This window comes from Rousettus aegyptiacus, unplaced genomic scaffold (genome assembly GCF_014176215.1).
Source record: "Rousettus aegyptiacus isolate mRouAeg1 unplaced genomic scaffold, mRouAeg1.p scaffold_m13_p_6, whole genome shotgun sequence".
Classification (NCBI taxonomy): Eukaryota; Metazoa; Chordata; class Mammalia; order Chiroptera; family Pteropodidae; genus Rousettus; species Rousettus aegyptiacus.
Genome location: NW_023416309.1, coordinates 49,130,841 through 49,155,186, shown reverse-complemented (window position 1 = coordinate 49,155,186; position 24,346 = coordinate 49,130,841). Strand labels below are relative to the sequence as shown.

Below are 24,346 nucleotides of genomic sequence, written 5' to 3'. Positions count from 1 at the left end.
CACTTTCATTTGAATAAAAAAGCTCCATGAAATAAAAACAAAAGTGTCTAAGCTGATTGGTACTCATTGCAATAGTTTTGAAATGATGTACTTTTTAATTTGATACATCAGAGATCCTGGCGATACCTCTGGAGGGGCAGCTGAGTGCTTTTCATGTCTTCCTTTTGCCCATAATACCATCACTTTAATCTTTCATTATCTAATAGGAACATTTTTCCTATGGGAACCATCCTTTGTTTGTGAATAGTTCTCTAAACCAGTGGTCACAGAGAATCTGTAAAATGTCGAATGACAGATCTCAAACGTATTTACTAAAAAATAGCAAATTGTAGATTAATATGTATAATGTGATGCCTGTAACATTTTTAAAGTAGCAAGACAATGTTCTATGAGGTAGCTGTGTGTTTATAGACGGTACAAGTCTGAAACCTTGGGAAAGGATGCTTGCTAAACTCATGACAGAGGCTGCCTCTGGAGAGGAGAGGGGACAATGGCCCTGGGCAGGAAACCAAGGAACTTCAACTTTATTTTTGTGGTTTTAGAAGATCTTGAACTATGTCTCAATGTTAATATTAACCAATTCTAGTAGGTGATTATGTTTACTTTTTTATTCTCTTTAATTTCTGTTTACTGAAATATAAAATTTTAAGGAAAAGGAAAACCCCACTGAGCTCAATTGAACTCAATGATGCAAGTGCCAATTACGAATGAAGCAGCTGTTATAGGAGAGAAACAAATATAAACTCAAAGGATAGAAAATCAAACCGGACGCTTTGTGGGAGGTCCTCCTGTTGAATTCTTGGATGAGAATAAGTCAGTCTCCCCCAGACAGAAATCCACTGGTCTGCTGCTGGTAACCTCTGCATGCCACTCCCATGGACCAGATTTTCTTGTTCATTGCCGTTGTACATTCCTTCTCCTCCTCTGGAATCCCTCCTCCCCATGTTTTCTTTCTTACTTTCTTCTTTTCCCCTTCTTTTCTTTTCCTTTTTTCTCCTCTCCACGTTTTCTGCATCATCAACATCGTAGTTCATCACAGTAAAAAAATATTTTACTGTCCTACCACCCTGGATGGGGGAACTCAGACTAAAGACAGTAAGATTCTACCCTGTTTAATCAATTCACCGTGATTCAGTAGAGCTTGCTTATCAGGCCTTTATCCTGCTGTCGGATTTCTCTCTCCTGCTCCTGCCTGAGGTCTAAGCCAGGACTCTCCCAGTTCTCCTGGTCACTCACGGCACAGGTGAGAGCTTTCTTCTGGCAAGACCTTACCTCAAGCAGCTTTTAGACACTCTAATCTCCTATTTGCAGCAATCTTGAGCGCATGCCTGCGAGGACAAACTCCCTCACGTCCTGCTCCTGGTTTCTGAGCCTTTCATCCTGTCGTGCCTCAGCCTGTTCATGTATTTATTCCATTCTGGTCTGTTTTTCAGCCCCGAGGTTTGAAATTACTCATCCTATTTCATGGGTGGCTGGTAGAGGGATTTTTCAAATCTTCATATATTTAAGGGGAGGTTTATAATGAAACGACAAACGTGCTGGAATGTTCAGAAGTATAGACTTTCCTATAGAGAAAAAGAAAAACAGAAATATGGAGGGATAGACACCTGGGGCTATTGGGTGACTCGAATAATCAGTTTCTAGTTCACCCTATTAGCGGTCCATGTGAACCTCTTTTTAAAAGTTATTTTCTCCCTGTATTTTTCTTGGGTTCGTCCAAATATTCTAGTAGCATCATATGGTAGAAAGAGTCTAGAAGGCGTTTAGGCGCTGAAACCTGACTGGCTTGGATTCGAGCTCTGCTCGCCGAGTTCCTAGGTCTCCGTCTCGTTGTACGGAAGATGACAATAATAATATTGACATCTTTCTTAAAGCACAAGATTAAAACAAAACAAAACAAAACAAAACAAAACGCTACTTCTCGCAAACTACCAAACCAAACCCTCAGAATCTAGCCACATCGTGCAGCAAGAATAATCACCAGTGAGATGATTTTCATACTGAACTTCCCTGATGGCGCAGGGGCATGCAAGATACCTGACTCTGGGACTTTAGTTTGGCTGCTCTGGAAAACAGCCTTCTTTCGAAGTGAACAATTCCAGCAGGAGGTTGGGGTTTGGATTTCATGACTGCTAAGGTCCCTTCGACGCTGGGGTTCCATGGCTCTATGAATATAAATTATTTCCTAGAAAGAAATTAAGGTGTCAAGTTAAATTTGCACTCATTTACACAGAATCACCAGACTTGACAGAAGTTCCAGTAAGTTTACCTACTTTAAAAAAAAAAACGAAAACAAAACAAAACAAAAAGCAAAAAACACAAACGGGTCTTGCAGCAACGGGGGTTGGACTGCTTCATGGAAAATCTTATCTGCAGCGCGACGAACTAAAAAAGGAACTTAGAAGGTCTCCGTGTGGCGTCCACTCCCAGCGGCACTTAGCTTCTCTTCTTCAAAGTCGGTTGTTGGCTGTAAAGTTCGTGAAGTGTTTTCTCAAGGAGGTCTCAGAAATCCTGCGGTAGCAACGGAGCTCCCAGCAGATGCGTCTCAGGGGAAGAAAAGGGTCTGTCATTATCTAGACTCCAAACATAAAATCCTCAAACCAGTACCGCTCTAGAGAATGCATTTTTGAAATAACATCTAAGGAGCAAGGAGGTAATGAGAAAAACAATTCTTGTTTGCAACAAAAAGTTCTACTTTGTGGCCACAATCACTGCGTTTTGATGGCATATTTCGGAGATGTTAAAATGAGGTTAAAATAAGAGGAAAAAACTAAATGCTAGAAAGAAAATTCTGACTGACGATGTCTTTAGACTAATGTCATAGCTTCCCATTGAAAATCATGGACTTTCAATTGATTTTTAACCAAGAAAATAGTAGCTCACTGTACATCATAGGTATGTGAATCTGAAACATGATTATACAACAGAATTGGAGCAACCGAATGACATTCTGCACATTTTAACACTTGATTACATATATTTCCTTCTAGTTTTGAGTGCGATCAGACTCTAAGTTCTTTGGAAACGTTTTTGTGCTTTGGAATTCAGCACAGGTGTATAGATAGGCTTCGATACGCACTTAACAATCAGCTTTTCAGAGATGCTTCATATTCATTTCTGGGTGATTGTCAATTAGCCAGGACTCTACTTCCCGGTCCCCAGGCACTGTGCATGACATGCAACTCTATGTACTGTGGCAGTATTAATTAATTAGCTAATTAATTCATTAATTAGACAAGGCAACCCTTGGTTGACCTCACAGATTGCAAGGACCTTGTCAGCTTACAAATCCTTATTTATTTATTTATTTATTCATATTTTTATTTTTTTATGCCTACAGCACCTGGTCTTCCTAGGTGGTCTCCCATTCAAGTACTAACCAGGCCCAACCCTGCTTAGCTTCTGAGATCAGATGGGATCGGGCTTGTGCAGGGTGGCATGGCCACAGACCCATGGCAGCTATTTTAAAGTCTCCTATTCAACTGAGTTCAATAGCCTACTATGTCCTCGGGTTCTGTGGAGGTAGAAGTTTGAATTTCCATAAGTCAGGGGAACTCATGGAAAAATACTGTGGAGATAAGACCCTGGAAATAAGTTACACAGTGTACAGCTCAGAAGGAAAAACACATATTCCATGATGCATGAGAAAAGTAACATCATGGCCTGAAAAAAAACATTGGGTGAAAACAGAAGAAGCTACTAATTAAAAATGTGATCTTCTATCAACATATGCAGATGGATCCCTGAATCTTGCACCTTTGGACACCTTGAGTGTCTGCAGTTACCCAGGATCTCGTGACACAGTGTCGAGGTAGGGAGAATGGGGCCATTGGATAAACTGCGGCCTTCACTCCCCAACTCCAGGGTGATTTGGAAAGTTACTCTCTTGATGGAAAACCGAGCTGCCACCACCAACCTGGCGAAGCGTGGCGAGAATCGGAGAGCCCAGCAGGGGGGTGGAGAGTGCTCCCATTTCATTTTCCTGTCCAAGGGTGGAGGCAGTCTGGAACATGACATGTGAGTGGCGGGAGTGGAAAGAAGAGGGCTCTGAAGGAGAGTGCTAGGGCACAGCCGTTTCCCAGTCTCGTGTTCTGGGGCAAGTAATTTGACTTCACTAAGCCTCGGTTTCCTCATCGGTGAAATGCGATCATACAGTGCTTGTCTCATAGCGTTCCCTCAGATCGGGGGATGTAATCCATAAGAGCGTTAAGTATGGAACTAAATTACATAAGATAAATACCATACGATTTCACGTAGATACGGAATCTGAAGAACAACAAGAACAAACTAATCAAAAACAGACTCACAAATATAGTGGACAATTTGGTGATGGACAGTGAGTGGACTGAGGGGCTGGGAGAATGGGGTGAAAGGTTAAAGAATTAAAAATTGGTAGCTAAAGGATAGTCATGGAGATGGGGAGCACGGCAGAGGGAATGCAGTCAACATTAATATGTTGGCTAGATGCGGGGCCAGGGGAGGGAGGGAGCAACTGGGGGGATCATTTTATGAACTACACAGATGTCTAAGCAAAGTACTGTATACTTGAAACTAATTAAAATAAATAAATATTTAAAAACACACGCACAAAGAAAAATCAGCCGTCGTTTCAAGGCATTCCTCTGTGTTACGCATCGTTCCTGAGATAGCATCCTATTTTTCCAATTCCTATTCTAGAACAGGTCAAAAAACAAATAAATAAATACAAGAGCATAGCTGTAGTTATTACTGTGAACTGGGTGTCTACAAGGATGTAGTTTCCTGTGAGTTAGAACTGCTTCCGTTAAGGGCGACAACCATCCGTTTCCTGATGATTTGCCACAGACTGCGGCCATGTCTTCTTTGGCTGAGGTACATAGCAAGTAATGAATTCTGATGCAATTAACATCCCCCGCTGCCACTTGCTTTTCCTATTGTTTGTGGTTTTCTCTTATCTAATGACTACATGTCTGGGACTCCTCTTTTTAACAAACATTTAAGACCTGACAGGTGACAGCTCCTTTTCATCGAAAATCAGATTCTCAACAGGTAGCTGTTAAAAATAGAAGAGAGACTGTCTTACTAGGAAAGGTCACCTGATAATGGTGATTAGTTTGACATGGCTGGAAAACGGTAGAACCGAGAGGAACAGAAAATGCCCGGTCAACAGTAGTGCTCTCTCGATCAAGGGAACTAAGAGCTGTAAGTTATGCAACAGACACAGCGGTCGTGGTGCCAAGAATCTGCTTCAATCTGCCTGCACCCTGTTCTGAAACTGACTGACCTTCTTGGAAGTGGGTGAATTTACCCTGCTATTTCTGGCAGCAGTTCCGGTTCTCAGGCTCTTTATTCTACCAGTGGCACTTCTAAAGAAAGAAATATGTTGTCTGCCTGATACCAAGTCCTTGGGGCCAAACACATTCTTTCAATGATGTAGGCGAAGGTCCTGCATAAATTGGACAACAAGCTAAAACTATAAGGAAGAGAACTTAATCTTTGCCTAGTTGTTCTTGGGCAACTCACCTGGCTTGAAGCTGGTACCGTCTTTTCCTAGAATGAGGAAAGATACACACTCACGTATACATGCATATGCATATATAGTTAATAATACTGGAACCTATAATTGTCTTACCTGTTGTTATATAATGTCAGAATTGGCTGTAAAGAAGAAATGTTTATTCTTAAAGATATAGAAAATATTGTCATTTGAAAAAGGCCTAAGGAAAATTGTACAAGTTGTTTGTCCCCTCCATACCATTATTTTCATACTTGTTTTGTTATATATATATATTTTTAGTGGTATTAGAAAGTTTTCACTTTTCCTTAGAGATGGGCCAACAATTCCTACAGCTCTGCATCTAGCCCTGCCCTAAGCTGGGGTGGACATCTGTCCCTGTGTGTTCACATCAAACTCAAGAACCTCAAACCACACATACAAATTTGTTCACTTGAACTTCCCCCAGCAAAACCTGCTACTAGTCTGGTCTTCCTTTCTGCAATGCATGGCCTTCTCTCCTCATCTTGACTCACTTAACTAGTTTCCTTTTCTCCAGCTCTTCCTCCATTAGTCCATCCTCCCTGCTTTTGGGGATTCCGTGTGATTGAACTCAAATCTGATCCTGTTGTTCTTTTACTCATAACCTTCGATGACTCTCTCTGCCCTTCAGAATGAAGTCTATAAAATTCTTAAGATGTATAAACTTCCTGATCTAGCCTTTGCCTGTTTATCAGGAAACTGGTCCCACTGGGCTAGCTAGCCTTGGCAGCCTTATGCTCTTGCCATGCAATCTTTGAAATCCAGCCTATTCTTTCTTGCCTCTGTGCCTTTGGAAAGTTTTCTCCTCTGCTTGGAATGCACTTTATATCTTGGCAAAAAGCACTCATCAACCAAATTTCAGCTCACTTGCTACCTTGGGGGTGATGCTTCCCCTAACTGTCCCAGCCCGTTTTATAATCTGTTCTGTCTTTGGGGATCTCACAATAAACCCTACGTAATTCAATTAGAGACTTACATTGGTCACTTCCTCCACCAGCCTGTGAGCTCTCTAGGGCCCAGGATTGGCAAGTGTGTGTTTCCATTACCTAAGGTAGAACCTGGGGTCTAGTTGGAGTACACTAGATGTTTCTGGAGAGAAAAAACATATAAATTAATCAATGAACTTTGGTCTCTTTTAAAACTTCTTAGAAACTTATTGAGTTTGACTTGAAGGAGAGCCTAAACTTTCAGAAACATATTCATGGTTAAAAGCAGGGTAGTTACAGTTAATCAGAGCTAAGAAAAAAATTTTAGCTCTTACTCTGTTCAACGATGTGGTTAAGAGATATAAAATTACTCTCCCAAACTTGATCGGGGCAGAGGGTATTAAAATCCATGCTGGTCCCAATCTCAGGAACCTTTTCGTCTGATGCCTCTGTTGGAAGCAACCAGACTAGGAATTATTCACAATACTTTAGTGTCATAGATTTAAGCTGCCATGTGGATATGGGTAATTACATGGGTCAGACAAACTGCTAGTTTATATAAATAAATACTGAAACAAAAACTGTTGTACTTGACCCCTAGGCAGTAAATCAGGTTGAAATGGAGCAGTTAAAAATGTCAACAGCTCTGCCCATAAAGGGTGTTGGAGGTCATTGGAAAGGAGAAAAAGCTAGTGGAAAGAAAGGGATTTGAGGCTTGATCAGGTTCAGATCATCAAACTAGATTTGGGGCTGACTGTTTAAACCATATGAACCTTTTCGGTTTAAAATCTATCTGCGGGTCCCTCGTGACAAGTCTGTCCCTGTGGATTCCATGTTTCCCTCCAAGCAGATAAGGCTCCTGATCCATGGGAAAGGCTGCTTGGATTTTAATACCCTCTGGGACCAGCATGGATTTTCATACCCTCTACCCCCATCCTGAGAGCCATACCCAGGTCCTCCCAGAAGATAAGGGGTAAATGAAGACCTTTGTCCAACCTTGAAAAAGAAATGGAATTAGAATCTGAGAGTATGAATTTATTAAACAATTAGCTAAATATGTACTGAGTGCTAAGCTCCACCATCCTCATTTTACAGATGAGGAAGTGAGGCTTGAAGAGGTAAATGACTGGTGTAGGGTCACGGAGCAAGTGTCGGGACACCTAGGAGCCAGGCTGTCGGCATTATAACCACTCTGCTCTGCTGCTTTGTTTAGAGCAGTGAAAAATACTTGGGACTTTTTACCGTGGCTATTTTCATTTGCCTATGCTGGAAGAAGTGGAACCCAATCCAGTCATGGGTGGTGAAAAGGGTTCTGGAGAGCAAAGCAGAAGAGTGGGTTCTAGCTCCAGCTGAGGTTCACTAGCAGCAAGCTTTTAGTGAACATGGTGGTGAGACTTTGGGAGAAAAGAAAGGGTTCATCGGGTGCAGACTCTAGGCTATGTGCTTGACATACGGTCATAGCACCTCTGAGAACTACGACTTCGTACATTGACCATGACAGAACCCTTTGGACCTGGACCTGAGACAACCCGTGTCAACATGACTTAGTTGTTGGCTCTCAGAATCCTTCCTTCAGGAATGGTAAAGACTGTAAACCAATAAATAACTGCAGTTTGCTTCAGAAAATTCCTGCAGATCAATTTACCTGAGGCAACAGGCAAAGAGCTTGCTATTTAAACAACCGTTTACTTGTCAAGACTTGCTTTAAGCCCCTTGCCCTGTTGTGCCCACTGATCCTACACAATTATGCTATAAACTCTGCCCAATCCCAGTCAGCTCCACCTTGAAAGATCTGCCATAAATTACCTGATCCTAAAACTCCATACATATCCTTTTTGACTTTCCCTTCTGAGACACTGCTAAGTAAGTTCTACTAAATTTGGCTTTGCTGTATCAACAGGTGGTCTGGTGACCTTTTGGGGAGTACAATACTAGGTGCTTTTGGTCCCATTTTATTGATGTGGAAACTGAGGGTTAGAGAGACCAAGTAACTACTCAGGTCTCATAGACAGTAAATCTGGCAGAACCACATTTAAATCTGGATGTCTGCTCTCCAAAAGCAGGTTACCATGGAAGCCTTCACTTCCTTAGCTGTAAAATGAGGGAATCTCATTGGCTCATGAAGACTAAGGTTCTTTCTTGCTTGCTTTCAACTTCGATAAAAATAAATTTAACTATTTTTGAAGTCAGAATAAATTTTCTTCCCTTTTCTTCCTCTTTTGCTGGAATATTTCCCCAACTTTTGTTTTATAAGTTTTTGTCTATCTAAATAAATTGCAAACCTAGTAGAAAAGAATCCCATCAGGGGGCCTTGGGAGATGAGTGAAAAAGGGAAAAGGATTAAGATGTGCAAATTGGTGGTTACAAGATAGTCACAGGGTTGTAAAAGACAGCGTAGGGAATATAGTCAGTAATATTGTAATGACTGTGGTTTCAGATGAGTTCTAGATTTATCAAGTAATCACTTCATAAGTTCGATAAATGTCTAATTGCCATGTTGTACAGCTGGAAGTAATGTAATGTTGTATGTCAACTGTAACCAAAAAATAAAAATGTTATTTAAAAAAAGAAAAGAACCCTATCAGAACTTTTTTTTAAATCAGGGTAACATAAAATTCACTATTTTAACCATTCTAAAGCATCCGGAGTTAGTGTCATTTAGTACATTCGAAAAAGTTGTACAATCATCATCACTCTCCAGTTCCAGAATATCATCACCCCAAAAGGAAACCCCATACTTATTAAACATCCCCATTCCCCACCTCCTCCCAGCCCTTGGCAATTAATAGTCTATATTCTGTCCTTATGGATTTACTTATTCTGGATAGTTCATATAAATGAAATCATGTAATATGTAGCTTTTATGTCTTTTTTTTTTTCTCTTAGCATAATGTTTCCAAGGTCCGTTCAGATTTTGTGTTTTGTAACGCTCACGGTATATTTTTGACACTGAGGAAGCCAAATACATGAATCACTATGACTGAGAGTTTTTTTCCTACCAGGAGAGGAGAAGTGGTCCTCAAGGATAACAATGTGAAGGGAAACCCTCCGTATCCCTTGGCCACTTGACCTAAGGAGGGCTCTCCATCACTTTCCCCAGGCCCTGGGCTAAGCCTAATAACAAATGTGCAGGAAGGGCAAGGAGCTAGTCATCCGGCTTTGTGCTGTCTGAGTTGGCATACCTGGTCTTTTCCTTGCACGCACTAGCGTGCATGTGGAGACAAGACACACACACACACACACACACACACACACACACACACAGAGGCTGCAAGGTGTTTTTTATGTCCATTCCTATTGGAAACCACTGTTCTCTTAGCTTCTCATGCAAACAGAAATCAATCTTTTCAGTGTGACATGCACTCCTTTGGTGGGTATGCTGAGGTGCTGGCTCTTTGAGCTACTTAGAGAAGGACACTCTTCATAAACTGTTCAAATAAGTGCACAGAAAGAAGTGTTCGTATACTGCAACACATCTAGAAACTTCCTTTTTCAGACTCCTAAAAATGCCTGAGCAAAGAAATGATGTGCCTAATACTGACAAATCTAAATCATAATTTTGATGCCAGAGACTAATATAAACTAATACAAATCTTTTCTCCAGCGACAGTGCAACACTTAGAAAATTTACTTCATCATATCCTTTCCCAGTTTATGTCAAATCGAAAATTGACGCTTGATACATTTACTAGCGGGAAATTTTATATTTTTTCCTCAGAGGATTTCTTTTCCTGCTCCCCTTCCCTCCCACTTCGGGTTATGTATAATATGGAATATAAAAACACAAAAAGATAAGCTAAAAAATGCCATTATGTTTCCTCTCCTTAACCTTTAAGATAAAGACAAAAGGTCACAATAAGCTTAAAAATATTTATCGTATAAATATTGCATAGAAAATCATAAGTTGAGATGAATGTCACAGAAGCCACAGTCAATTTATGAGGCCACTTAAAATACAGAAGCTCTCCAGGATACTAAGATTGCTGTGAAATAATAAAAGAAAAGCTGTCTTTTCAAATACAGTAAGCATCTAAGGCAGGAGCTCTTGCCTAGAGGTCAGCGGACCATTTAAAAATGATTGTGACAATTTTCATGTGTGTGCATCTTTCTGGAACAAAGACCATAGCCTTATTTTTTTATTTTTTTTTCTTTTTTTCTCATAATCTTAAAGGTTGCTGAGTCAAATATAAGACTGTTTGCTTGGACAACAGTAATTTTGAAGGTCTATTTTAATCGTGAGAGTCTCGGAAATCAGATATGTATTAATCAAGTATATTTTCTTAACTGATTGTTTAGATATTGTCTCTTGTTGATTGTTTCCAAAATTTGCCCACAAATTACTGTCATGCTTTTGGCCATTTTTAATGTCTGCTAACAGCATGCAGCTTTGTTTTTTCAAAATCTCTCTGCAATTGCCACTATTTAAATAACTGTGTTTATTCCTCATTTTACCAGTATTTATTAAATAATATTTACTTGTAAATTAATTGATTAAACATATTTGGTAGATTTAAATATATTTCATTGCCTTCCCCAAACAGTAGATGACACCGTAAAAAGGAACATTCTATATACAGGTCGAGAGTTTCTCATTTGCAATTCCCAGATCAAGAAAGCTCTGAAGATAGAGTTTTTCCATAACACATTTGAGAGTAAATGTGACCTGACGTGAACTCATTCAGCAGCCAAACCTGACCTGGACTGGTGTGAGGCTATTTATAGTCATTTTTTATCCACTTAATATGAATAATCATATATCTCACTGCAGAGTCATTAATGTTTGATTATGGAATGCTGACCTGAACCCTGCTTGGAGTGTTTTGTTTATGCACCATATTGCCTTCCTAAAACCCCAAAAATCTTGGATTCCAAAACACATCTGTTCCCACAGGGCCTCAGATAAGCATTTGTGGATTTATACCGTGTATTTTGCCTTAAAAAATATATGTATATACCATACATAATACCAACTTCTATATGTTCAATATGCGGGTTTTGTATGTTTGTGTGTATGTGTTTTTTGTGGTCAGTCAAAATACTTTTCTTATCTCCCTAAACTAGGCTGAGATACAGTAAGTTATTTCTGATCTCTGATAAATGAACTTTAAAAAGTGCTCATTCACTCTGTCTCTACCAAAGCTTTGAAAGTGCCGGTGGAGGAAACATAAACAGGACTAGGTACTTGATTTTGAGAACTGTGTATGTCTTGTTCTTTTCTCTATAGGGCTCAGTGCATTGTGGGCAAAATAAATGAATAAAAGATTATAAATTGCTTTGCAATACAGTAAAATGACAATATACTATTACTTTGGTTGGAAACGAAAGGTCTAAAATCTTAACCATCTTTTTTTCTTTTGGCCACAAATTTCAGACTGTGCTCTACAATTGTAATCTAAAACGTGCTAGGAACCAAATCCCTTAGTGCCATCACAAAAATCATCGATTTTATCCCGTAGATAAACATGAACTCTTAGACATTCGTCCATAGTTTCAGTCTTGGATGACCTAAGAAAGTGGCATTTTCAGAGGCATACATAGCTCAGATATTTCTATGATACGGATCAGGAACATGCACTTTAGAGTTCGAATTCATCTGATATACACATCAAAGAAAGTTCGAATGGCAAGCTAGATATATATTTAATGTATTTAAGAAAAATGACCATATTATTACATGAAATAGAAATGATACTATTTCTATTAGCGAGATTATGTGTTCCCATAACGTAGAAACAGAACCAGGAGCTTTTCTATGGGGAATATGCTTGAATCTCAGTGGTGTTAGGGGAAGCAGCAAAATTTACTCCCTACTTCCATCCTCTATTAACTCAGAAATAAAATGAAAACAGAGATATGCTGTCTCCAAAAGAGACAGCCAAATCTGCAAGACTTGATTGTGACTTGATTTCTATAAAGAGAGAAATGCATCTTCAGGGGGTGGGGGCAGCAGCTACTGGTGACAGAAAAAGGAGAGACACAGAGTTAAATGTTGGCAGTGCCCATCAGTGCCCAATCCCGAAGAGAAAAAACTGTTGGTCTTAAAAGCCAGCAGACTTCCAGTATTCTAGTCTACGGCAGAAATGGATGCACTAGTAATGGATGCACTTAGCCTGATGCTCTCAGTGTTAAATTTGCTACCAGCTTCTTTGTTTTGACCCTATGCTCACGAAGCAAACTTTTGATTATAATTATCTTCCCTGGGTATAGAGAGAGAATATCTGCTCTTGCTCAAGGGAATGTCATAGGCCTTGTGACAGCTAAGTTGTAAATTATTAAATTGGATTTCTGATTTTACATGTCAATCTCAGAAGTTATCCCAGAGAAACGCACTCTCACTAAACAGGTTTCTGAGTGTTTAAGGCTGAGGGCCTGTCATGCCTCTCGTGAGGGTCTCTTCACGTCAGCCTCTGCGTTGCTCCCCTCATTCCCAGCCTGACGTCTCAACACTGAGTTCCCTGCAAATGAAAATTCCAGTCAGGTTATAAAAATATAATGCTATTTAAAATGAACTCTGCAATATTGAGTATATGCATACATTACAAAAGAACACCATCTAAAGAACTAATGCTTTGTCGAAAGGCAAGAATCCAAATAATGTCCCTTAAAACAGTTAAAGATTCACCATGAACTCTATGTCTTGTGTTAAGATGGGAAGAGAATGATTATGAACCTGTTTCAAGTGGGAAATACAAACTTTGAGAAGGCTGTGATGTCTGTGTGCTCTAAACAGATTTCTTTTTTTACAGATGTATTTTTATTTCTTACAGTATAGAAATGCAGAAATAAAATTTAAAACTGAAATCTGTATGTTAGTAAAATGGATTCTGATTGTATTAGCGTCGTTAACTTTTGGGGTCCAGGGAGAAGACTTGGAGTGGGTTAAGGGGCTCTTCCCCTTGTAGAGCCCAGTAAGAAAAATGGCTTTAGGTCTCTCAATTAGAAAGGAGAAAAATCCCATTTAGGACAGAATAAGTAACAAATAAGTCAAGTATTTTATGCACTGACAACTGAACCTAGAGCCAAGAATATATAGTTCTTATTTAACAATTTTAGTGAAATATCTTTTTAAGGAATAATGATATACATTTCATACGGTGTACACTGCCTTCATACTCATTGAATTTATGTTGTTAAGGTGCATAATTCCAGCAATCTATGTGCCATTTCTAGCTAAACTCACTTCTTATAAATAGTTGGGAAATAATCCCCCCTGCTTTTTTTGCGATGATAGCAGAGGTTGCCCCATTTACATTGCCATCTGAAGCTTACCACTTTTCTTAGAGAAACCATCCTTTATGTCTGAATTTCAAAGGAAATAGAGGATTAGATCACATCTTTTTACAGTGCACTGCTCTAATTAGGCCTGTTATCACTATGTGCTTGGATTGGTGCAGAAGCCAGAAGCTTGGTTCTCTGACTCTAGAATTCAGTCAATGAATATTCAGCCTGTGTACCTCGTGCTAGGCAGTGTATCCGGCAGTGGAGAGTTAAAGATAGAAAGACAAAGCCATTATCCTAAAGGAGCTTTTAGTCTGGTGGGGGACAGACAAGTAGTTTAGTGATATGAATAAGAGATGGACTTAGGAGTCAGGCACTAGACTTGATCAAGACTGTTCACCTGGTGCTTTGAACAAATTACCTGAGATCAGATGCCTTAGCTCCAGAGGGCCTTTGGACTTTGAGCAGGCCCTCAGCCTTATGAGATGAGCTCAGAAACACATTTGGTAAGGGTGCATATCTCTGGGTCAGCTTCTGAGGTTGACACACAGAAACTGAATTTAATAATCGGCTCATATCTATTATATGAGATTACATAAATCTTAGTTTTTTAAATTTGTAATACAGAATTTACTTAACCTGGAAATACTTTGAAGATTAAGATGTTATATACATATATCATGCTTTCTGATGCCAGGTTGATCTTTCTAAAACATTTTATCATGACACTCTTACTCATGAAGATCCATGCTTTATTTTAGGAAGGTTAGAGTTCAACACTTTGAATTAACCTTCTGATCTGTACCCAAACTATCTTTCTAATTTCATCTTCTAATTACTCCATCAACATGGACCGTCTGCAACTGGCTATTCATTGTTTGAAAATTCATCCCAACTACTTATACCTCTATGCTTTTGTTCATGCAGTTTCCTCCCCCTCCTCTTAAAAATTTCTCATGGAATGGCCTTTCGTGCCATGTTGTCTCCTTATCCAAGATCCACGGCATTATTAAGCTTCAGAATCATGCCACTCCACCTTTCTCTCCAACTTCCGAACACTAGAACCGAAATGTCAACAGAGTAGCCGCTAGCTATGTGATTAATGAGCACTGGAAACGTGGTGAGTCTCAACTGAGATGAGGTATGAACTATCACAGCAGATTTCAAATAGTATAAAAAAAAGAGAAAGTGAAGAATCTCATAAAGTATTTTTTATATCAATTACATGTTGAAAGGATAGTACTGATTTCATCTGTTAATTTTTAACTTAAAAATGTGGCTATCAGAAAATGTAAAATTAAATATAGCTTCCATTGTATTTCTATTGACATCACTGGTCTAGAGCCCTTACCTTTGGCCCATGTTTATGACACTCAACCACACCTGCCTCATTTTTTGGCACCTTTCACACATGATGTTTACTCTCCCCAGCCAGAAGGTGAGTGCCTTAGGGACAGGCTCAGAGTTATAGGCTGATTGTCTCCCATACAGCACACTGACTCAGTATGTAGTATCCTCAATTTTTAAAGAACAATTGAATATATGAATCATGACTTGAAGACTAATCACAGAAATCCTCCAAATATTTAAGCTCTCCAAGTGTCTTCTCAGCATATCTAATGTAAAAAAATTTGACCCTATGTATATTAACACTCAAAATATTTGAAGAGCTGTAAATGCGTGTCCTTTGGTGGAGGAGTTCTATTGGTTGCCTGGTTTGAAAAACATTTATATTGCCTTGTTTGACCTGTACTTGCAAGGATGCTTTCTGCAGTGCTGTAAGGACTTATTAACTTTCGCATTATACTTTGTCACTTTGTATGCTACTTTTTCAGATCTTCAAAGTTTCATGCCTCTGGTACTATTGAAAAAAATTAGTTCGATCCCAGAAAGGATGGTATGTGGATACCACCAGGCCGGGCGCCACACTTACCACTGCGCCATGCTGTGTGTCATCCTAGGTCCCACCCAGGAGGACTCTCTGTAACTGGGACGATTCCCATTCGAACGAGAGGAAAGATGAAAAGGCTTTGAAGTTGTTTATGAGAGTAAATGGAATTAGTGCATTGAAAACTGAGGAGGGGGTCGCATATCGAAATATACACTATGCTTTTCATATATATCATCAGAAGGATTTTTATACATAGAACAGTGACTTGGCCATCAGTTTTCAAATTCCACTGAGATCAATTACAAGTCCGTGAAAGTTAACAAACAGAAACCTCATTTAAAATGGAGCTGGGAGCTAGAAGAGAACTCTTAAGGCATGTGTCACTCAACACTGCACAACACTGACCCCTGACAAGAAGAGAGGTTGTTGTACCTCCCACAGGAAGTGATAAGACTTTCTTTCCTCAGCAGGAAGAAGAAAAGATTCCTCCTGTCCCAGTAACAGCTCAGCCAATGGGAGACTGCTGTAACTCAGCCAATGAAAAGTCACTATACCTCAAACTTTCAGCTTCCTCCAATGGACTCTTTGTTTACAACAGTTCTTCCCAAGTCCATAAAAGAGTGAGTCTCTTCTTTGTTTCTCTGGACTCCCATGTGGTTTAGACCCCATTCCCTGAATTATAATTCTTTGTTGTTCCCAAATAAACCCATTGTGTTGGAGAAATATCTGGCTATTTATTTAAACTCAACAAGTCAAAACAACAAGAGATATTTGGGTTAGTTATACGGGAAACACTTGCTGATAAGATAGGCTATTAAATGGTAGACCAGGTCTTTAAATTTCAAATAGTCTCCATAGTCAGCATTGATCTACGTATATAGCCTTGCTTGAGGATGGGGTGTTCCTGACTAGCCATATCAAGGTCTTTCCCATTCTGAAAATTCTGGATTTTTCTGAGTGACTTTTACTTAGGTATGCCTATTAAAAGAAAAAAAAAACTCACATTATCTCAGAGCTGATTACAAAATCATTTAAGCACAAGAAATTCTTTAAAAAGAGCATCTTACTAAAATGTTACCTTTAATGGCTTTAGAAAAATCCCTGGAGTGAAGAAAATATCATTGAAACAGCTATTAATGTTTACTCCTTAAAAGCATTTTTAAATAAGGATCTCAAGATTGCAGGTGAGTTCCTGTAGTTAACATAACAGATATTTTAAGTCAGTAAAGTTCCCATCGATTTGTCACTGTTTATTAAGTTGGGAACAAAGGAACCGAATACCCTGCGAGCTACGAAAGAAAGGTAAGCAAAAATACAAACTCCTATTTCCCTCAGCACTTCTCATCTCTGAATTGCTATCCAAAAGAGAACAATCTAGATATTGGCTTTTAGCATTTAAAACTCAGTGCAAAATTGTAGTGTTGAGTTAGTTACTTTCTAAATTGACTTACTTTTTTTGACGTGGCTGTGAGTTAAGACTCATTAAATAAGCACTTTTGCTTAGCACATAGCAAACAGGTTTTTTAATCTGATGTTGGGGAAGAAGATTATTTTATTTATCCATTTGTGGTTTCTGTGAAATTTTAAGTGAAATATAAAAAAAAGAGCTGTGTTTAGATGCATGAAATATAACATATTTTTGCTATTCTTGCTTGTTCTTTTCACTTAAAAATAACAGGAATTTTTGTGGGTGGAGTTGCAAGGAAGGGGAAAAGATGATAAAGAGGAAGTATTGGAACCCATAGACTTTGCATAGCAATAAACTTCTATCAGAGCATCTCAGAGTGATTGACAAAGGCTACTGATCCGGCTTTGTGTGAAGTAAATCCGAGTAGCAGGGAAATTAACTGGCTTCTCCAAGATTACTGGGCACAGTGGCAAACACGGTTAGAGCCAGAGCAGTCAGCCTTTGGGCCATCTGCTTGAACAAGTTTTCTGCTCTCCTAGAGTTTTACCCACAATTCCCACGAATCGGCTAGTCTAATAATGACTAGGAAAACTAATTTACAGGTAGTTGAAGGGCAAACAGCTAATGTTACCTTTTGCAATCAGGATACTGAAAGACTGACAAGGTCATATGGTTAAGAACTGAAAAATAAAGAGAAACAAAAATAAAGCCTGTTAAGATAACCCACAACCCAAATATTAAAGTCAATATGAAGACCTCTTATAGAAAAGGTACAAACAATAGTTTAAAATTTTTTCTAATCATAATTATGAACAATAGTGAAATTCTCAGGAAATAACCCAAACTTAAGACATTTAAAATGCATCATAAGTAAGTTCTGTATCACAAATTGGAAAAAATGGTGTGATCTTGCTAATTAACAGCTATGATCAAGAGAATGTGGAGAGAGGAAAAAAGAAATCGTAGACTTTGAGAGATGTTGAAAATAAGAGCTTTAGGAAACCGTTTATGAGAAATTAATGCTGCTATAAAGAAAATTTATCTAGAACTAGATGTTCAAGATGTTTCTAGTTCAGTCAAGAAGAACTGAAGAAATCCTCAAGGGAAGGGCTAGTGAGTATTGTGGGTCCAAGACGAGAACTGGCTTCAGGTACAGAAGAAGGTAGATATATGTTCAGAGCGATCATTGCCCAACATCCAAGTGAAGGCAAAGGTTTAAAGGATGTAGACGATGCTTTCCTGGGAAATGCTAACGTAACTGCAAAGATCATGCTCTAATAGTGCCAGTATAGCATAAGCTCTTGAAGCTGCTGTTTTTCCAGTCTGTCATTGGAGCAAATGGATTTTGGAAGCCTGGTAACTGCTTCAGCAAGTGACCAAATCTCATTGATTCAGAAACTATCTCCCTCCTCCCACAAAACAGTAAAAAGACTATGGATGAGGTGAATTAATTCATAAAGTATCTATTAATAGCATTAATACCTCTTTGAGTACATGATAAGGACAATTTAGTAGAGACTCTTTAAATGAGAGCAAGGTAAAGAGGGAATTTGAGGAGCAGTATATTTCTCAGAAAGTAGTTCAATGGAATTTGCTTAAAAATTATTACAATGTAGCAGTGAAATTGGGGACACATTGAATGACAAATTATGAGATTCGGGAGAAATATTCTAGATAGAAATCTAATGTGGAGGGTGTGTGTGAAGGAGAAGAAAGAGAAATTAATTTAATTCCATTTGCTGATGTGACTGTAGCACAACTATTTTTAGGTATAATCCAAACAGTGCATATCTTCTCCATTTTGATTAGTAGCAAATTGGCAGGGAGTCAAAAGAATTAGTATTTCTCAGCACATTATGCCAGAAATGTACAAATAAAACTAAATTATCTATGCCAACGTGTTTAATGTGAATTATTGCTAAGGTTTTTATTTATTTTTTCTTTCCAAAGAACTAATAGGTCTAACTTTGTTAAAAAACAAAACAAAACAAAAAAAACTTTTAAACTTTTCTCAACTGGCAGCAACAATGTAATAAAACACTTTTCCTTTAGACCCTTGGTTAAGAAGCTCTTGCTAAAAAAAAAACTTAAATGTTAATATCATCCTGATATTTCGGGTACAGAATTTCCGCCTGGCAATTCTACATTTTGCTAGAGGAAGTCAGCACGTTCAACAAAATGTGAAATTAAAAGAAGCTAGGAAAATGTGCTTAACAAGGAAAGGTTTCACAATAGCCACTTAGAAGTTACTAATAATTCCAGTTCCAAGGAAAGGATGGACCGAAAAAATAAACTCTATTTGGGAAATTTATATAGGCAAGCTCACCAAGTGACGAAGCTTGATACTATACCAAGTATATATTTCTATATTGGAGGGAGAATTTATAGATATAATGAAATATCTTGTTACACATTAGAAAACTTTACAGTGTACAACCTAAACATAATTTCCAAGGTAGCGAGTCAGTGAATATTAATCATATCGAAGTTCACTGTTTTAATTTTAGTATTAATGCCTTTAATACTTCATTACACACAAACCCATGAGATTGATTTCTTAGTATTCACTGCCCTCCGCCTGTAACTTATGCTGTACATTGTTTTATCAGATTAAATAGGACTGGCAGTTTTCTCCTCCCACTGTGTTAGCTATTGGCACGGGCAGCCCGACTTCCCACATTTCTACTATAAATCAATGGCTGTCTTCTTCAAAAACAACAAGTAATTTTCATGGGGAGTTGGAATCATGGATACAGTCTGTTTCTGAATCCTTGTAATCCTTAGAGGGCTCAGGGATCACAGAAAATTCTTTTTCTATTTCCTACAAATACATATAAACTGGTCCCAAGGTTCTAATGGTTTCTCCTAATTTATGACAGAGCTTAGACCTGTCTACTGAGTAGTTAAGTTACATATATTCGTTATTAAAGTTTAAAGGACTTTCATAATTTTAAGACCTAAGGTTTGATGGGCCTATATGTATGTTTTGGGCTGGGAAAATTTATTTTTATTTAAATGTGAAGACTTATCTAGACAAAATGAGTAGATGATTAGGAAGCTGGGAAAGTGGTACTTCACATGAAACCGTAGACATTAAGTCTATTAATTGTGTAGTATAATTTAAAATAAAGAGGAACAAAACCCCTAACGAAATGTGTCTTCTATACCCTTGGGGGGAGGGAGGCTAAAAATGACTTTATTTAGTTCCTAGGGAAAAGGGTAGTGAGATTTCATCCTGACATTGATTCTACATTCTCCAAAATAGGTTTTAAAAAGTATTTACCTTTGTATTTTTAAAAAAGTTTTGCCACCCCCTCCATTCCCCCCCCCCCCCCCCCCCCGAGAAAGGGGTTAAACTTCAGAGCAGCTTTTGTTCAAACTCCTACCATTCATACAACCTTTGCTGGTCTCTAAAACATCTACATAATTGACCTTTTTCGGAAGACTGTCTCCTGGTCTTTAGAATATCACATTGCAAACAAAACAAAACAAAACAAAAAACAACGATAATCAGGATTGATTTTCCTTCATAGAGAGTAGTTAGTTCATGTTAAAGCTCAGGATGAGCCCAAACTTTATACTCTTCACTTTGGTTTCTTTACTACACCATCATGAAATGAAAAGCGTGTTTAAAAATACAAAGATAAATACTTAAATCAACTTATTTTGGAGAATGTAGAATTAATCCCAGGATGAAATTACACTCTACTTTCCTTAGGAACTTATTTTATGAAAACTATCCTATCCACTGGGTGTCAATTTTATTAGGAAGTTTAAAATTTTCTCATTTGCGTTTACCTGTGACCTGCCCACCCAGAACTTCTGCTGAAATGCTGTTTAATTACACAAGAGAAAAAAGTATATATATTTACTTAAAAGCTCTCATAAATTTTGCTTAACCACGGAAGTATTTTTCATTCTAAATGGCCACTGGAGAAATCTGCATACACTGATCATTTGTAGGCTGTGATTTGCTATCGGAAAACAAAAAGTGGAAGCCACTTACCGGATTCCAAGTAGGCAGATTGTTTGAGTTAGTTTTCTTTCCTGTGTTTCTGTGCAAAGTTGCAGCTGAGTTACCTGGCTCGATCACTTTTCTTTAGAAGATACACAGTCCCAAATGTCACTTCTTAAGTCAAGCGCAGCAGATGGGATCTTGAAAACACCTACAAGCAGTCTAGAATACCTTCAATCCGGCTGTGAAAATTTAGGATGAGTCTGCGGCTCTCAGTAGGTGCATGCCTTATTTGGTCTAGAGGCATTTTGCTATGTTATTGAGTCATGAAAAGCTATTAAAAGAGCTCTATGGGAAATCCACGCTATATTTTGAACGAGGCAAACTCTCTTTTCCATTATTACTGACCTCTTACAGACACACGGTACATAATCCCGATTGTGCTTCATTGGTATTTATTGCACATGAACCAATTCCTCACACAGTAGTTAGTTGCACCAGAGTATAAATACTTGGTAAAACACACGGAGGAAATAGAATTTACACACAAGTGCTAAATTTTACCAGCAGATTAATGTGGGCATTTGGACATAAAAAAATAATAAAAAAATCCTTAAGATAATTATATTTATAATATGGATACAGTTACAGTACCATGATAAAAGAGTATAAAAAGGTATTTTTCCAATAAACCATTAGCTCAATAACATAATAGACAACAGAAGTAGAATCTGAATTTTATTTTTAGCTTTTAAGATTCCCCCACCCCCCCCCCTTAAAAAATATTTAATTTCTTTTTGGGCAAGGTAACATCTTCTGTAGACTTTACAATTCCTAACACTGTGCAAAAATGGCATTTTGAACCACTCCTTTTTTGTTTGTTTTTATCCACATGTGCAGTAATCTGAGCTGTTATCTCTTTATTTTTCTGTTCTGTCTTCAATGGACAGTCACATGTCACAGAGGCTCAGCGCCTGGTCCTTCCGACTGATATTGATACATAAATAAGCTGTTTAATATAAACAAGTCTTTCTATCTTGCTGTGCAATGTGCACAGCGTGAGGTAGAAACCCCTCAGCCTGACCACCGAGGCGCGTGGGGACAGCACGTTTGCCGACAACAGGAAAGCAAGGTGAGGCTTGTTCCAAGAATTGCTTACAATTTCTTGAAACGTGATTTTTGCATCCAACCTTTTCTTTTGCTTTAAGAACAGGAGAAAGCATTACTCAGGAATTAAAATGAAATTTCTCTGGAAAGCAAAAAGGAAACATGTCCTGACAGATTGTCACTCTCCCTCTCTCTCCGGTTGACTGCTCCTGTTCTCAGGAAGGGGATGGAAGCCAAATTGATAAGACTTTTTATCCCCTAATGCTTCTCCCTTCTCCTACCGGTCCCTGCAGAAAGTGTCAAAACCACCTGGAGGAAAAAAAAAAGTCTAAAGATGCATCATATGCACACACAAAAGAAGGCCAAACCACAAACAGGAAAAAGAACCCAAGAAAAATCAGCAAGCCAATCTCCCACACCTCCCCAAACTTTCCTTTCTGTGCAACGGTCCATGGTTTTTCTGTTTGTCTTGGATGATTCAGACGAAATTTGTGGGCTTTTAGTTCACCTGCGAGTAAACACAGATCTCTTTCCCCATAGGAAGACACTGAGGGGCGCCCGGGCTTTCTTCCTCCCGGCGCGCGCAGAGCCCGCGTCCCGGCTGGGAGGTGGGGAGGTCGGGAGGGGGTGCCCCAGTCCTACACCTTGGATTCCGAGGCGCAGCCTGGGCGGCTCGGCTCGTCCAGGCTGGAGTCGCTGTCCGCCGCTGTCCTGCCGTTGCAGCCGGCCCAGGGCTCCAGCAGGCGCGCGGGCTGCTCGGCTCCGACGTCGTCGTCGTCGTCGTCGTCGTCGGACGCGGCCCCGGGCGACGGCGGCGGCTCGGCCACCGCCAGGCAGCCCGGGGCGCGCGGCCGGTCGCGGGGCGCCCCGTGGCTCCCGCGGGCGTTCCGGCGCGCACAGCAGAGCAGGCGCTGGAAGGCCTTGCGGAAGTCTGGGCTGCGGCAGTAGATGATGGGGTTGAAGGCCGAGTTGGCGTAGCCCAGCCAGTTGAAGAAGACGAAGAGGTGGTCGGGCACCAGATCGCGGTGGAAGGCCTTCACCACGTTGGCCAGGAAGAAGGGCAGCCAGCAGAGCGTGAACACGCCCATGATGATGCCCAGCGTCTTGAGCGCCTTCTGCTCGCGCAGGGCCACGAGGCGCGAGGGCCGCCGCTTGCTGGTGCGCCCGTTGGCCAGCGGGGCGGCGGCGGGGCGCGGGGACCCCGGCGAGGGCGCGGGGGACGCCGGCCGCGCGGGGCCGCTGAGGAAGCGGCGCTCGCAGCTGTCGATCTTCTTCACCTGCTTCTGGGCCTCGCGAAACACCCGCAGGTACACGAACGCCATGATGCACAGAGGCACGTAGAAGGAGACCACGGACGAGGCGATGGCGTAGGCCCGGTTAGTGACGAAATCGCAGCACTTGGGGTCGTTGTAGCAGCGGCGCGCCTCCTCGCCCTCGGCCCGCCACCAGTGCATGAGGATGGGCAGGAAGGACACCAGGGCCGAGATGGCCCACACGGTGCACACGAGGGCCCGCGCCCGCGCGCGGGTCAGCAAGCTCTGGTAGCGGAAGGGCGACGTGATGGCGAGGTAGCGGTCCAGGGCAATGACGCACAGGGTCTCGATGCTGGCCGTCACGCAGAGGACGTCCACCGAGGTCCAGAGCTCGCAGAAGAAGGAGCCGTACTCCCAGCGGCCCCACACCACGATGGTGGCCCCGAACGGCACCACCAGTAGCCCCATGACCAGGTCGGCGCTGGCCAGGGACATTATGAAGAGGTTGGTGAGCGTCTGCAGCCGCGGCGTCTTGGCGATGGCCACGATCACCAGCACGTTACCCACCACGATAAGCAGCACGATGAGCGCCATCAGCAGGCCCATGCCGGCTGTCCACTGCTGCGACAGCTGCGTAGGGCCCTCGCTGGCCGGGGTGAGCGGCGAGGCGGGCGGCGACGTGAGCACCAGCAGTCGCGCTGCGGTGGCCGCGCCGTCGGGGAGCGGCGCGGCGGATGACAGGTTGCAGGGCTCGGAGGCGCCCAGGGCGAGCGCCCCCGCGCCCATGCCGAGGTGCGGAGGCCGGGGGCGGGGTGTGTGGCAGGGTTGGGCGCTGTTTGGGTAACACCCCAGAGGTCGGGGCGGCTGGGCGCGCGGAAGAAGGTCGCGGCCAGGTCAGAGCAGCCGCTGCGCAGAGCCGGAGGCATGGGCGCCGGGCGCCTTCCCCGCCGGAGCCGAGCGCTGTCGCCGCCGCCGCCACCGCCGCCGCTGCTGGAGCCGCTGCCGCTGCCGGAACAGCCGCCGGGACCTCAGCATGTTTCTGAGCGTGCTGAGCCTGCAGCCCAGGCACCCAG

General features: G+C 40.9%; 1 protein-coding gene and 1 non-coding gene across 3 annotated transcripts; both read right to left on the bottom strand.

The window, feature by feature from the left end:
• Positions 1-2,323: 2,323 nt before the first annotated feature.
• ADRB1 (adrenoceptor beta 1) lies at positions 2,324-24,194 on the bottom strand. Of its 2 annotated transcripts, none has more exons than XM_016146368.2 (2): positions 20,965-24,194; positions 2,324-2,544 (listed from the first exon to the last, which is right to left on the bottom strand). In XM_016146368.2, the coding sequence occupies exon 1, from the start codon at positions 24,057-24,059 to the stop codon at positions 22,659-22,661; it is 1,401 nt and encodes a 466-aa protein (XP_016001854.1). In that variant the 5' UTR covers positions 24,060-24,194; the 3' UTR covers positions 2,324-2,544; positions 20,965-22,658. The 2 variants fall into 2 exon arrangements, with proteins under 2 accessions (XP_016001854.1, XP_016001853.1); XM_016146367.2 differs by lacking the exon at positions 2,324-2,544 and adding an exon at positions 5,232-6,604.
• On the bottom strand, positions 3,332-3,450 carry LOC118604639. The gene has a single exon (XR_004951787.1). It is a non-coding gene; the product is annotated as a 5S ribosomal RNA (ribosomal RNA).
• Positions 24,195-24,346: the final 152 nt, after the last annotated feature.